The 16,370-nt window shown below is 38.2% G+C and overlaps 1 protein-coding gene across 2 annotated transcripts in view; it reads right to left on the bottom strand.

Moving 5' to 3' along the window:
* cpeb2 (cytoplasmic polyadenylation element binding protein 2) overlaps positions 1–16,370 on the bottom strand; it is a 128,206-nt gene that overhangs the window by 91,585 nt on the left and 20,251 nt on the right. For both annotated transcript variants that reach the window (XM_072555938.1, XM_072555949.1), the window contains exon 3: positions 64–154. In XM_072555938.1, coding sequence (XP_072412039.1) covers positions 64–154 — 91 coding nt within the window. The remainder of the gene's footprint in view (positions 1–63; positions 155–16,370) is intronic.

Raw genomic sequence — 16,370 nt, 5'->3', positions numbered from 1 at the left:
AATGAATAGGTTGTAAAAATCTTTTAATGCAAAGAGACATAAGAAAGAGAAATTAATACTTACCTTTCAGTGGATCATGTTCAGCCCTCATTATGTCAATAAGCGAGTTTTCAAGTGAATGCATGTTTAGGGAGTCATATAGACGAGTGCGATCCTGTAAACAAAAATATTACATTCAACGTAAACTACTGCTACATTATTTAGAAGCCAAGTTAACAATGCAGGATAACAATAGACACTACGACACCAAAAAAAAGGGCATAATATGTTTGACAGTAGTCATACAATATTAGTAATTCATTCTGAACTACAAGATATAGTCTTTAACACAAACCTAATTCAGGTGTCAAATATCTAAGTTATATTGACCATTAGTTAGAAAAAAAAATCATAAGTCTCTAAGACAAAGAGAGCGCATCACAACTGCCAATTGACAAAAATCAGAAAGCCAAAGTGTCGGACCTCAGATCAGATGGCCTAAAGAAATCTCAGGCGTTGACAGTCCTAACAGAATAAAATGTCTGAAGGGGAGGGGAGGCGGGGGTGAAAAGAAAAAGGTATCTACTGGGGCAGCTCTGAACAGGTCATGCAGTTGCAACTACAATGCTCCCAATGCTTTTGGTTGGCTGTTAGAAAAAAGATCACCAGCTTAATGTTCTAAAATAGGATCTGTCCTGATGACCACAATCTACCCCTCTTCATTGCAGTGATTGGAGAGGGGCACATTCAAAACTTGAAAGCTTTATCTACCTGGGATTGCTCCAAATGATCAGAGCAGGTGGGAGTGGGGAATGGACATTCCCACCCTATTTGGATTACTGCCCTTGCCTGGGCATATGACAAGCATGGTAAGTCCAAGGTAATTTCTTGAGAAGACAATGGAGACTCCTACTTGTATTTGGCACCTGGTCATTAATCACCAAAATGGCTCGTGGCATATGTATTGATGAACACTAAACCAACTGAAATGCTTGTGACCAATTATCTAGTTTGTTTTTTTTACATCTATGGTGATAGATATTATGAATTTGTCCTTTACTACATTTTGTTCAATTGGAATAATGTGCTAAAATTCAAGGATCATTCTCCAGATATTTGATGGCGTCTCCATATTTAACAGAGAAAATCTAGACTAACATTTTCTGAAGAATGATCAAATGATCACACCAAATCAAAAACTTTTTTAAAAAAAAAAGTACAGAACAGCAAATTGTTTCAACATTAAATCTATTTACAGTATGTAGACTGCACACCAGCACTGCCAAGTTACATTTTTCACTTCTTTCAATTAACAAATTTTACAGGATCTTAAAATCTACATTCAACAAAATGTTAAATGCAAAACTGCAATTCTTTTTATTTCATAGACTATTAGACTGGATGGAAGCAGTGGCAGGGTAAGGGGTGTTTGGGTTCTGTGCCTGTACACACTCATTCCTGCTCACTTGGCTGGTCACATTCTTCTTTGTTATTTTTGTTTTATTTCGGCATTTCTCTTTTGTATCAAACTTTACCTTTCTTTCCTTCTTCTATGATGGAGGAAGGCAATTGCAAGGGCCTGCTGTGGCGGCAGCATGGTGGATCTGGATTTCGGTTCCTTGAGGCCACAGCTATATTGATGGCCAGTGTGGTCCATTCCTCCTGGCGGCAGTGTGGTGGTTTTAGCAGTGGCAGTATGGTGCTTCTGGTTCATTCCCAGTTTCCCCATGGCTACAACAGCAATCTGACAGTGACTGAAGTGGCAATGGTTTGAGTTACAGCTTCAGCGCAGGCAACCTGGTTGGTCCAATGTGTTCCTCCTTATTATGGCGGCAATATAGTGGTTTCAGTATTGGCTTTAGCAGAGGAAGCATGGTGGGTCTGGTCTGGAAATCCTTGCTTTGCTGGCATCAGGGGCAGCTTTTAGCAGCAGCATCCTGTAATTCCTTCAGAAACCCAGGAGCAGTGGAGGGAACAGAAGATGAACATAGGCCTAACTTTGCCTCAAATATTTCTTATAATTTCTATAATTAAAGTGGCAAATTGTGGAGACTTACACAGATCTCACTGTATTTTCCTAAATACAAGTGACAATAATCTGCTATTCTAAATTTGTAAGTAAACCCTTTCAAATACTTTGTCAATGTGCTTACTTTAACATTTCAACAGTTTTAATTAAGTTTGGAACAATTTATTCCTATTGAAAATGATTTAGATCAGATTATTTCGATTAAGTTTCTTTTCAGTTGTTACTCAATATATTAGCTGTTACAAAATTTTCCAAACAATGCAACAGCAAGGTCAAAGCCTTATTTTCCTGTGCTTGCTATCTATGTATACACACTGTACTTGTCAGTTGTTTTAAGAACCCTATTACTAGTCAACATCCTCAGTCAGTAAAAATGTAATTGCACACTTATAACGCCAACGAGAAGTAGTTCTCTTTCTATTCATTTTCAACTGCATTTATATGATCAGAAAACAAGCTAAAATAACAGAGGTCAGAGTTTGGGAGTAGAAAGGAAAGCAAGCTGTAACATTGTAAACATGTTCTTATGAATGCATTTACAATGCTGCTACACAAGGATCAGAATAATTCTTCCTCCATTAATCTCAAAGCTGAAAGAATTCAACTGATAAAGTATGCCAGTTTTACACCAAGAATACCTTGGAAAATATTTTATTTCATTCTTCAAATTGCCTTTAATAAAGGTTGCAGTTGATAGAAGTAGACAATTTAAAATTTTCAGTTGGGGCAAAAGAGACAAATCTCGTATAAAAATGTTAAAAAATTACGAGCGTGTACAACAGATCAAAAAATTGCTCAAGTGAAGTGATCTTGATAGGGATTGTTGAGCTAGAGGAGTTTTCACTGATGGAGAGGTGCAAGACCATAATGGGTATTGAAACAGAGATATAACTGTTAAAAACTAAAGCATTACGGGATCTGAAGCCTAAATAGGTCAGTAACCACAAGGCTCATGGGGCATTGAATCTGGGCAGAGATAGGACATTGACAACAGGATGTTGATGTGGCTCAGGTTTACAAGTTTGCAACTCAGAGAACTTACTCAGGACAGGTTTTGGAGCAACATGAGCCTTTATGCATTCATTTTTCTTGTTCAATAGTTTTACTGTGTGAATGTGTTAGCTGGGAAGGGTTTTTTCTCCTTTTTGTTGGTTTCTCCATGATCAAACCCAATCAGGACATCAATTTCTATTAGCAGTAGCAAATAGTTATGTACACAAGCTAATGGAATCACAATTAATCTTGCTTTAATGCACACTGGCGAGACCAAGACAATGCTCATAGTCAGAGTCAGATGTACAGCATGCTAGCTTACAAAATACATAAAAATGTCGAGTAATCCACTGTAAAATGTCTCGTAATTCACTGTATATTTTGCAAAACTCATTAGCACTATCCCTAACTTTTTAAGTGCCATAAACATATACGCAGACTTCTAATATAAGCATGCAAGAACTCAAATCCAAACAGGATAAAGCTACTCAGTTTGCAATTTCCTGTTAAATCAACAATGGAATAGGCAAAACAATTGATCGGGACTCGAGGGAGTCAGAAGTCACAATTTTTACTCTTGCAGGTCATATTACCCTATAAACATAATTACATTGATTACCAAAGTACAAATCTCAACATCAATGTAAAAGAAGAATGGAGAAACTCTGTTTTTGTTTTACAGCAGGGAAAGGAGACATAACAGCCATGGTCAGCAAGCACTTATCTAGTTTAATTCCATTTTCCAGTACTTGGCCATAGCCAAGTCAATATTAGTCAATATTCTCATCTTGGGTTCAGATAACTGTAAACATTGGCAAGATGTGTTTACTTTATTGCAATTAGCTTATTGAGCATTCATGGAACAGGTTGTTCTGTGTGCTTAGTGAGAAAAGGAGCTAATCTGTTAAAACATTGCAATTTATAATCTAATCCAACATACACTTGCACTTAAAAGTGATTCTACTCACTTGCATAACGTTATGCATTCACTGCTCTATTCAATGTAAGGCAAAGATGATTGCAACGGATATCCAACTTTTTTGGCAGCTGTACCACTGCACTTTTGGCAGATATTAGATGTTTTATTTAACAAAACATTTTTAAACATCAGAGTCTATTTTGCAGATTTTCAGCAAGGAGACATTAAAAAGCCCTGTACTACATTAAATGAGTACTAGAGAACTTCATCACATGCAGGGGCATTTATTGAATCATTTATCCATAGTTATTTTACTGTACAACTAAACAACATCTGATCTTGGGTGTATATAACTATTTAAAAACATCAAAACATTTCAGGTACTAAATATGAATTTGCAAACAACTCCAACTGTGCCTCATCAACATACTGGGGACAGAAGTGCGAATAATTCAAACCATGCACATGGAGAGTTGATGTATTCAGCTCTTAAGCAGAAAGGGAATGACTAGTTAAGGAGATCAGCAAAAACAAAAAAAAAATAGCTTTAAATATTGAACGGAAGCATATTGTCACTGGTTAAAAGTTGAGATTATTAAATTTACTTCATTATTTAATGACAGTCAATTACATGCTCTGCCAAAGACATCCAATATTTTGCCATCATTTTGGCAGGAAGTTTATTCCCTTCACTAGACTAAATTCACAGCAGAATAAATCTGCTGAGATTAAGTTACAGCAAGCTTGGTAGAATGCAGGCTCTACCCTTAAACAAAAATAAGTATAATAGTGCTAATGAAAACAACTTGACGAGTTCAGATTACCACACATTTAATTTTCAAGTTTGCATCTGTGGAAAATGATTTGGGACAAAAACTGAAACCTTTAGTGGTGCCTTACGGCAAATTATGTGGAAAAGGAATGCTTTCTGACTGGTTGAGCAAATGTAACATTCCCATTACTATCCTTACAGGAATCCACTAACGAGGCATAGGACAAAGATTTAAACTTCATATATTCAACATCTTTATGGCTCAACATTGCATTATATGAAGTTCTCAGACCTTGATTACAGCTGGATCACAAGAATAAACTATCTGACTAAACTGAAGGAGCGCACACTGCAGTCCATACGTTACAGTAGCATATGGAGTCAGGGGAGTAGGGTTTAAATTTTAGTTCAAAATCTACAGAGAATTACTAAACTCTGGCCAATTCAAATTAACAAAATTACACAACAATCCTACAGCTTCCATCAACAATCAGATCAGCATAATAAAATGATACTGTTGTGCTTATCTATTTGTTGAAATCTGACTACAATACTGAAATTCAAGCACAGTATACTCCAGTTGTTTTTCAAATACAGAAAGGGAGTACAGAAATCAAGTGCAGCTTTGCTGTGGCTCATCTTGTAATCAGACAACACCTACCATTATACGCTATTGAAACTCTTGTCTACCACACCCTGTCACACTGTGAAGGCTGAAGAAGAGATGAGTAATAACCAGGGAAGGAGAGAACACAAATCAAGTCGATCAAGCACAAACATTAGCAATAGATTCAAGCAATTTTGCCATTGTGATGGAAGTGGGTCACCTACAATTGAATCAAACATGTAAAGAACATTTGAAACAAAAAGGTAACGAAAGTTTTTCCTGCCAAACCGATTTGCCTACTCATGCACACCAACTACGTGGCAATCTTGCCTGAATTAGAAAGCTGTTGGTATAAATTTCACAAAAAAGGCCCTTGAGCACAGTTCTGAGTGCTCAACTGTCGAAGATGCTATTCTTTAGCACAGCTTTCGAATGGAGGCACCATCATCTTTCCTGCAAGGATGTAAAAGAACCTACTGCACTATTCCAAGAGCAGATGAGCTTTCTTCGTGGCTTGGTCAATATATATACAAAGAACAACAGGAAAAAATAAATTATCTGGCTATTTATGACATTGTACACAGCACGATCAAACAAATTGGTTGCCATTTCCACCACAATGACAGCACATCAAAAGTGTTACTCAGCTGTTAATAAACGCAACTTATTTCTTTTCAAAAGAAGAAAAAAAAAGTTTTAGTAAAGCTCAAACTAGAATTAAATGGTGCAGAGACTTAGTAACCTTTTACTGAAGATAAAATCCAGGGATGCAAGTTTCCACTGTTGGGAAACATTATCATCCCTGGCATAAAAGGTAACCCTTGACCAACTGGCATCACTAAGCCTTAACATCATTGAAGTAATTGGGCAAGTGGAAACTCTTCACTGGCTGGATTATAATAAGCAGAAAGGCAGACAGTTGTGGCTGTTCAATGTAAATCAGTTTCAGAACTAAAGAATACACAGGCATTCGATTAACCAAATTTCGGATGATCTGAACAAGATCACATGGCCCCGATGCGCGGCTAACTATGTTATCCGGCATTCGATTATCTGAATGAAATACCGCCCATTGTCCTTCAGCTAATCGAGGATCCTCCTTATATGTGGCCACAACTCCACATTCTTGCTTAGCCAGATAGATTCTCTTGTTAAATTGAGAATCTAAGGTTGCTTACTTCTGCCTTTAAAAATACTAAGTAAGTCTGACTTCACAACTCTAGGAAAGAAAATGATAAGAACACGTAACACAAAAGTTCTCATCTCCATCTTAAATAGAAGGTCCCTCTTTCTAAACTGTCTTTCTTAGTACTAATCTCTCCAACAAGGGCAGACAAGTCCACCGTGGCAAGTCTCCCGGTGATCTATGTATTACCGAGATCACTTCTCATTTTTCTGAATGCTAGAGGTCTAGACTGTCTATCTTCGCCATTAGATAACATCTCACATCCCAGGTATCAGTTCAGCATGCTTTCTGAATTGTATACCATGCATATTATCTAAATAAGGAGATCAAAACTGCAAATAGTACTCCAGATAGCGTCTCACCATTGCCCTATAACAGCAGAAAAATCTCTAACTTTCATCTTTCCTTCCCCTTGCAATAAACATTTGACCCATTTATCCTCTCAATTACTTTTGTATTTGCTTTTAACTGATTCATATCAAAACACCCTAGATTCCTTTTAAATTCAGAGTTCGGCAATCTCTCACCACTTAAATAACATACTGGTTTTCCAGTTTTCCTGAAAAAGTTAGTTTACATTTTCCAGGTCGTAATTCACATGCTAATATTGTGCTCAATTAACTGATCCATATCAATACAGGAATCCATTGGGCATGGCCTTGGTTCAACACCTCAAGTTGTTTATATGACTTTCTATCGACAAGTTTGGAAGTTGGGACATTCGCTGTTAATTGCAGCAGTCAATATTTATAACCCTCAATTAATGAAACAGTTTGTGCCAGCACGTAACAAGACATGAAGGTCATTCAAGCTTGGGTTGATAATGACAAGTAACATTTGCATCTTTAAATTAACTGCTATTGACCATCTCCAATGCCTCATAAAATTTAACATTTTATCATTATATAATCAACCACTATCCAGAAGCTTAACTGGGCCAGTCATATAAACACTGTGGTTGCAAAAGCAGGACAATTCTCTGCAGTAAACACTGACCATCTGACTCCCCAAAGCCTCTTCCATAATGCAAAACAAATTAGGAACACAACAGATTACACAGCTTCAACACTAAAGCAAGTCATCTCGGATGTGGAGGATGGGTCAGAAAGGAAAACACTGAAGAGTGCTGTTAGCGTCACCCACTAGGATTATGCCATACGGACTTGTAATCAGAACAGATTCGGATCTTGAAGCAGTGAGAACTGATGCTGTATCTGGTTCTCCTCAAAGTCTCCAACAATGTCCATCATGCTAGTGTAACTTGTAACTAGATGCTAAAGTGCAATAAACTATATCTTAACTACAGGATACGCCCAGTGAAGGTTTAATCAAACTTGACCAAAGATGCCCTGTCATGTCCCAAAGGCCATGACGTGGAGGTGCCGGTGTTGGACCGGGGTGGACAATGTTAAAAATCAATGCCCAGTTATAGCCCAACAGGTTCATTTGAAAATGCAAGCTTTTGAAGCACTGCTCTTTTGTTAGGTACCTAGTCACATGATGAAGGAGCAGCACTCAAAAAAAAGTTTGTACTTTTAAATATGCCTGTTGGGCTTATAACCTGGTGTTGTGATTTATAACATGGCCCAAAAGGAACAGGATGGTATCAGACACCTTTTTCGTGACTTGCAGCTGATAGTGTGGTCACTGGCATGCACATACACAAGACAATGTAGTCCACTTATCAGTTGCCCCATACATCAAACACATTCTGCATTCAACATTGCTGTGCACTATCCACAAGATGCACTGCAGCAACTCATCAAGGCTTTCCAATAGTACCTTCCAAGTGCACAACATTTCCATCTAGAAAGGCAAAGGTATCAGGAGGATGGGTATAACATTACTTCCAAGTCACGCATCATCCTAACTTGGAACTAACTGCATAAGAACAGTGTGGGAGCACCGTCACATGTAGTACAGCAGTTCAGGAAGGTAGCTTAATACCTTCTCAAATGTACTTGAGGACTGATACATACACATCTGACTTGCCAGCAACACCTATATTCTGAAAAGGAAAACAAATTTCTCAATTAAACTTCTAGCTTTTATGGGCCTACAGCACAATCTGCCTTTTGAGACATTTAGTTGGGGGCTAGAAAACCTGATTGGCATGGGAGAATAACAAAAACATTACACCCTCATCTGGTAGAAATGTTTAGAAGTTGGGCTGAGGTAAACCTGGAATTAAAACAAAAACTTTGGATCTAATGTTGTTAAATCTGATCCAACAGCAGTTGTTGCAGACACAAGGAGTGCCCAAAACAGTAAATGTTCCTTACCACATGTACATCACTGAACAAAACAACAATTACTTGTTACATACTTTAAACAGTGTATTCTTACCCTTCTGCTTCTTCAAAGTTGAGTAGGTGCATGCAGTTTTAAATTTCCAATTTATGAATAAAAGATTACATTTCTATATGTTCATTCAGATGTGCAATTTTAAAATGTTACTAAGACAATGACTTTATCTTAGTTTCGCATATATCACAAAACTATTTGAAGGATGCTTCTGGAATGAAAATCTTGGCCACATTAGGATTTATTACAACAACAGCAGTAGCTTGCAAATTTATAGCATTCACATGCTAAGACGTTTAAAATTAGTTACCTGTTCACACGTGAAATCTATATTTCCCAAATGAGTCTGAAGGTGGGATCTATGAGGGATAGACCAACCACTGGTGCTTTCCACAAAGCATGTCAGCTGTACTACTCCAAAGCAGGACAATGTTGAAGTGCTCACAGAAACTGCTTGTGGCACACTGGTAATGCTCCTATTTCAGAGACAGAAGAACCAGGTTCAAACACTAACTACCCTGAAGATATGACATAACATTTCTGAACATATTAATCAAGACCATAAGAAATAGGACTAGGCTGCTTGGCCCCTCAAATGGCATTAGGGTTTATCCAACACTCGTGTCCACTTGCCTGCCTATTTTCTGTAACCATTGATTTCCCTATTGGTCAAGAATCTCTCTGTTTTAAATATACACAAGGGCTCTGCCCCACATCTGTGTGTGGCAAAGAGTTTCAAAGACTCAACAATCAGAAGAAATTCCTCATCTCAGTCTTAAATTGGCACCCCTTTGTTCTGAGAACAATGTCCTCCAGTCCTAGATATTCCCATAAGAGGAAACAGCCTCTCATCATTACCCTTTCAAACCCCTTAAGAATCTAATGTGCTTCAAGAAGACCACCGCTCATTCTGCTAAACTTCAGTGAGTAGAGTCCAAACCTCTAACCTTTGCTCATAAGACAATCTGTTCATACCAGGGATCATCCAAGTCAACATTCTCTGAACTACCTCCAATGAAACCGTATCTTTCCTTAAACAAGAGAAATGAAACTGCTCATAGTACTCCAGATGCGGTCTCACCAGCACCTTGTAAAGTTACAGTAAGACTTCCCTACTCTTAGGCTCCAACCGAGCCAACAACAAAGAACCCACTTAAAATAAGAGCCAGCAGCCTTTAAAGGGGAAAGAGAGAATGGATAGTTGTAAAGTCACTGAACTAGCAATCCAGAACTCCTGGCCAATATTCTGGGGACATGGGTTTGAATTCCATGAAACTTAAATTCAACTTTAAAAACTTAGAACAGAGCTGTTTTAATGGCCACCATTAACCACTGTTTACAGTAAAAAAAAACCTCATCTAGTACACACCAGTGCAGTGCAGAGAAGGAAGCCTGCCATCTTTACCTGGTCTGGCCCATATGTGATTCTATACCTACAGCAATGCGGCTGATCCTTATTAATCTTCTAGGCAATTAGGAATTTAAAATAAATACTGGTCTAGGCAGCGATGTCCACGTTTTGTGAACAAATTTATTAGAAAAGCTATATAAAAAAACTTGAACTTTTGTTCAAAACTTAAATTAACGCTAAGGCACTCAGAAGTTATGTTAATCTCTTTAAAACTTGTATTTGCTGAAACAATGATGTAATTTTTTCTCACATTGGATAAATTTAAAACCTCAAATGAGAATTTTCAATGTTGGCATTAATTAGCTTATTATAATGACGCAAAGTATTTTCATTGGTCAGGCTGTAATGATCAACAAAGTCCAACCTCCCAGAGATGTGCCAACTCTGTGGGATTCTGTGCTAAAAATCACAGTTAAATGAAACATGCCAACACGTGTGTTATGCAACACTTTACCCCTCATGCCCTAGGCATATGGGTCATTTTGAATATGCTATTGAATCTTAGCGATATAACAAAAGCTACCTAGAGAGACAAGGTTTGGCCCTATTCCACTTTTCAGGCTTAGCAATCTCAATTTACTTAAATTTGAAAATAGCATACATTTGATGTGCAACAAGCAGGTTACAACATCAGTTCTCCATGCAGTAAATTCTACACTAACATGACAATAAATTGTACTTCTTGGGCTTTCTTTTGCCCCAACGAGATTGTTCTTTGATACACATCTTAAATCCAAACTTAAAAACTAAACCGTATTCAATCTGCTCCTATTATCCAAAAGGTTTTAATTAGGAGCTGGTTCACCATAACCTATTGGGAGAAAGTGAGACCTGCAGATCAGAGTCAAGACTGTGGTGCTGGAAAAGCATAGCAGGTCAGGCAGCATCCTAGGAGCAGGAAAACAACATTTCGAGCATAAGCTCTTCATCAGGAATGAGGCTTGTTCTCAATATAGTAATGCAGGAGAGGAATTAAATAAAAGCAATTAAGAAGTGAACTTGAAGGATATTGTACCCTCACTTTTGAAGCATGAATTCAATTCAGACAGCTGCAGAAAACTTTGGGAAAGTAAATGATGCAATATAGAACACTATATTGCAAATAATCAGAACATTTTGAAATTCTAAACTTAAAAATTGACTTGTGAATACGAATTAAAATAGAAGTCAACTTTTATACCACTTTTAAACTCGAAAAATCTGAAGTTCCAGAGGTATAATCAAAGAAACCAAAAGAGGAAATAATGGGCAACTTTGGTTAAAGTAGTGGGATATGAAGAGATTCAGTAGAGGCGAAGGAAGGAGGTAGTTCCAAACGTTTAGCACAACTTATGGTATTGTTGCAGAAATAAAAGCCTGAAACAGTCAATTGCCATCTGATCTCAGGTGGTACAGAAGAAATAGGGTCCTTCTTACAGATACCAGTCCACACTGATCTAGTTTGGAAGGCAGAAATCACAATCCAACACACTATAACAAGTCTCAATTCTGTACCACAGTATGACTGCAGACAGTTGCTCACTGCACTCAATTTTTGAGATGACATCTAGAAATACTCATTTGATAGGTTACTAGCTTTTGAGGTACTCAACATTTCTCATACTGCCAAGAACATCTATTCATGTCTCTTAGAATTGATCTATTGAAATAAGTCACTCAGTAGAATGAGCATCAAGGCAAATTAAATATTTGCTAATTCTGTTTATTTGATATTAAATTCACTAAGGGACACAGTCAGTTTACATTCAGATTGAAAAACTCCTTTGGCAGGTTCATTCAACAGAAAACTCCCACATAGTACCACAGAAACAGAATTTACAGGACAGAGGCAATTTTATGATGCTTAAAAGAGAGATAATGAGCTTAATCTCATTTTTCAGCTGCTGGTCTCCAACCTTGCAAATAATGACACTTCAAGTGTACATCCAGTATTTCTACTTCTAGCATACAGAGGTTCAGATTTTCAATACTCCCTAAAAATTCTCAACTTCCCTTTAAATCTGCTTTCAATTACTTCGGTTAACCTCTAATTCTTGATTTTCTGCCGGTGGAAATTGCCCCTTTAAATCTACTTAATCTCTGCAAGTTGTAACTTTACACAACTCAAAACTTTCCATAGCCTCCTCTGTTGCAGAGAAACACTGGCCTACCAAAATCTCTCAATTCCCAGAATTACAGATTTACTATAGCGCAGGGGGTGGCCATTCGGCTCATCATGACTGCAGTGGTTTTATTACTTAGTGTCTACCTTTGTTTCTTCAAAATCTTTCATCCAGCCCTACAGCCTCTTGAACTTTAAGTGCTAACAATTAAAACTCATTTTTGGAAACCAATTTGCAAATCTCAACATCCTATATAGCTCGGCCACAGTCTCATTGTGGTGTAGTACATATAAATCTGGTCACTACATTATCTGTGATTTCACTAGCATTGTATAACATGCAAGAATAATCTCCCAGGTCTCCTACTCTATACAGGTTCGCGTCAAAAGGAAATGACAGCTTATGTAAGGTGGAGGAAGCAAGGATCTAACAGTTGAAGAGGATTACAGACTTAGTAAAAAGGAGCTCAGAAATGGACGGAGGAGAGCCAGGACGGGGCACAAAGAAGGTTTGGCAAGAGGATTAGGGAGAACCCAAAGGCATTTTACTCACATGTGAGAAATAAGAGAATGATCAGAGAGAAGGTAGGACCGGTCAGGGATAGCATAGGGAATAAGTAGAGTCTGAGCAGATAGGGGATGCCCTAAATGAGTTTTTTGCTTCAGTTTTCACTAAGGAAAGGGACCTTGTTGAGAATGAGAATTTTGAGGAGATGGGAAACAGACTTGAATAGATCAAGATTGATGAAGTTGATGTGCTGGAAATTTTGGCAAACATTAAGATTGATAAGTCCCCAGGGCCAGACCAGATTTATCATAGGTTGCTCCAGGAACCGAGAAAGAAGGTTCCTATGCCACTGGCGAAAACCTTTACTTCCTTGCTCTCCACGCAAGTTGTACCGGAGGATTGGATGGAGGTAAATTTTGTTCCTCTTTTCAATAAGGGGGAAATAGGGAAATCCCAGGCAATTACAGACCAGTCGGTCTTGAGTCTGTGGTCAGCAAGGTTTTGGAAAGGATTCTGAGGGATAGGATTTATGACTATTTGGAAAACCATAGAGTGATTAAAGGCAGTCAGCATGGCTTTGAGAGAGGTAGGTCATGCCTCACAAATCTTATTGAGTTTTTGAGGAGGTGACGAGACAGTCAATGAAGGTCGAGCGGTGGATGCGGTGTATATGGACTTCAGCAAGGCATTTGATAAAGTTCTCCATGGTAGGCTCATTCATAAAGTCAAGAGGTACAGGATACAGGGAGATTTGGCTGTCTGGATTCAGAATTAGTTGGCTGATAGAAGGCAGAGTTTGGTTGTAGATGGAAAGTAAAGTATTCTGCCTGGAGGTCAGTGGTGTGTAGTACCCTGCAGGGCTCTGTTCTTGGGCCTCTGCTCTTTGTAGTTTTAATAAACATCTTGGATGAGGAGGTTGAGGGGAGAGTGAGTAAATTTGCCAACGACACAAATAGGTTGGAGGTGCCATTGATAGTATCGAGGCCTATTGCAGCTCTACAAGACCCTGGTGAGACCACACTTAGAATATTGTGCCCAGCTCTAGTTGCCCTATTATAGGAAAGATATGAAGGCTCTGGAGAGGGTGCAAAGGTTTAGCAGGATGTTGCCTGGACTGGAGGGCTTATCTTACGAAGAAAGGTTGACTAAGCTCAGACTTTTCTCTCTGGAGAGAAGGAGAGAGCACGATGCCCTGATCGAGGTATACAAGACAACGAGAGGGGAATAGAGTCTATAGCCAGAGACTTTTCCCCAGGGCAGAATTAACTGGTACTAGGGCACAGTTTTAAAGGTGTTAGGAGGAAGGTATAGAGGAGACGTCAGAGGTAGATTCTTTACACAGAATTGTGAATGCATGAAATGCATTGCTTCCACCACCACTGCTGGCGGAGTCATTAGGGACATTTAAGTGACTGGTGGACATGCACTTGGACAGCAGTGAATTAAGGGGTATAGGTTAGGTTATTTTATTTTAGATTAGGAATAATCCTCGACACATCATGGGCAGAAAGGCCTGTTCTGTGCTGTACTTTTCTATGACATATGTTTGTCCAGCGTCCATTAAAGGATGAAAAGAAGTTTCCTCCACAGTACTACAAAGACTGAATAATCACCTTCAGTCCAGCAGCAAACTCCATTCTGTAGCCACCCAACTCAATCCATGCCCTTGGTAATTGTTTAACATTTAACCAGATTGCTTGCAAAACGTATCATTTCTGATTGTGAAACAAGGAATCAACATATTCACTCAATTACTAAGAATGCCTATTCCAAACTGATATTGTACAACTTCCATTTGCATTAGCTCTTGTGACTGAAACCCTCATCCACAGATTAAGAGTTATCTTTCACCCAAGGTCTATCAAAAGTCTTGTTAAATTCCACGTGATAACCAACATAAGGACATTACCGGAACAACCTGCCATTAAAAAAGTTCATGTTAGTCAGTCTGAGATCACATTCCCTTAATTTGATGAAAAGATCATTGACCTGAAAAATTAACTCTAGGGTCTCGCTTCACAGATACTTTTCATCCTGTTGAGTAGTTTCAGCAATTTGTTTTTGCTTTCACATACACAAATAAATCCATTCTAACATTGATGCCCTTCTAAAAAGCAAGAAATGCACTGCTCAGAGCTTCATTTCCCAAATACCTGCCACAAGGTTAAGCTGACTGGCCTGTAATTACTTCTCAATCTCCTTCATCCTTTTAAGTAATAGCACAGCCATTAGGAGAATGACATTTGTAGCCAAGAAGGACTGGAAAATGATGCAGAGAGCATCCATTATTCCCTCCCTTGTTCTCTTAGCTTGGAATAAATCATCAAGGCTGGATATACTTATCTTAAAAGAAATGCGAAACTATCAATATTGCCTCTTATATCCTGATAATTACATACTTTTCCTTAACTACAATGTCTACATCTTCACTGTCTTTAGCAAATAATTCATTTTTGTTAAAACAAAGAACCAGATTTATGCAAAGACTTCATCTTTTTAGTTTTAAATAGATCCTAATCTTTCCTTGTTAATCCTGTTTATACAATATATGCATTATCCTTTATATTACTTATCCATATTTTTTCATGTCCTGTTCTCTAAACTTCATTCTAAAATTTTCCTGTTGCACTTTCAATACTCGTCTGGACTAATAACTGAACAAAATTTCTTTTAGCAATCAGAAATCAGCTGTTCAACTTGCTCACCTGATCACGCAACAATCTTAGAGTAACCTAAGTAATCCAATAAGCAGTTCAAATGCAAAGAGAATTGAGGGAACATTAGTATTGAAACTTCAATATTTGACATGAACCTCCCTTTTCCGCCTTGTCCTATAATGTAGCCTCCTTGACATTTGAGCAAAAAGATTTCAGAGATCCACCCTCTTTCTTTGAGAATCTCCATCGCTTCCTGAGTTGACACTGATTTTCAAGAACTTTGTTAAATCGTACCAAATCACACTGCAGTAAAATTCATCTTTCTCTAATTGAGAACGTGTCTGCCTGGGTCACTGTCATTTTCTGGAACCAAATAAAGACGACAATATGACTTACACGATCAATGCTAAAGACATGCTAAAAACCATTAGCACCAAGTGTAGTGCAGGACAAAATATAACTTGAATACAGTCTGCATATATTGGCTTCATCATTTAGAATGTGCGCTTCGCTGGCTGGGCCAGCATTTATTGCCTGCCCATAGTAGCCCTTGAAGGTAGTGGCGAGTTTCCTTCTTGAATGAAGACCATTTGGTATAGATGTACCCTAAGTGATTTAGGGAGTTCCAGAATTTTGACCCAGCAACAGTCAAGGAATAGGGTGACACATTTCAAAGTCAGGATGGCGAGCAGTTGGAAGGGGTGTGGCATTTCCATGTGGACTCAACTCCATGTACAATGGAGACCAGAGACTCATGAGACTTCCTCAGCAATAATTTGCTGCCAATATCTCTCTTCACACACTGAATTAAGTCACAAGACATACAAGGTAACGTTAATAGTAGGTGGAAGTGTTATGAAAACTTTACTGATGTTATCATTTGCTATCAAATATCTATGTACTT

This window comes from Chiloscyllium punctatum, chromosome 1, assembly GCF_047496795.1.
Source record: "Chiloscyllium punctatum isolate Juve2018m chromosome 1, sChiPun1.3, whole genome shotgun sequence".
In the NCBI taxonomy this organism is placed as follows: Eukaryota; Metazoa; Chordata; class Chondrichthyes; order Orectolobiformes; family Hemiscylliidae; genus Chiloscyllium; species Chiloscyllium punctatum.
This window is presented reverse-complemented; position numbering and strand designations above follow the sequence as displayed.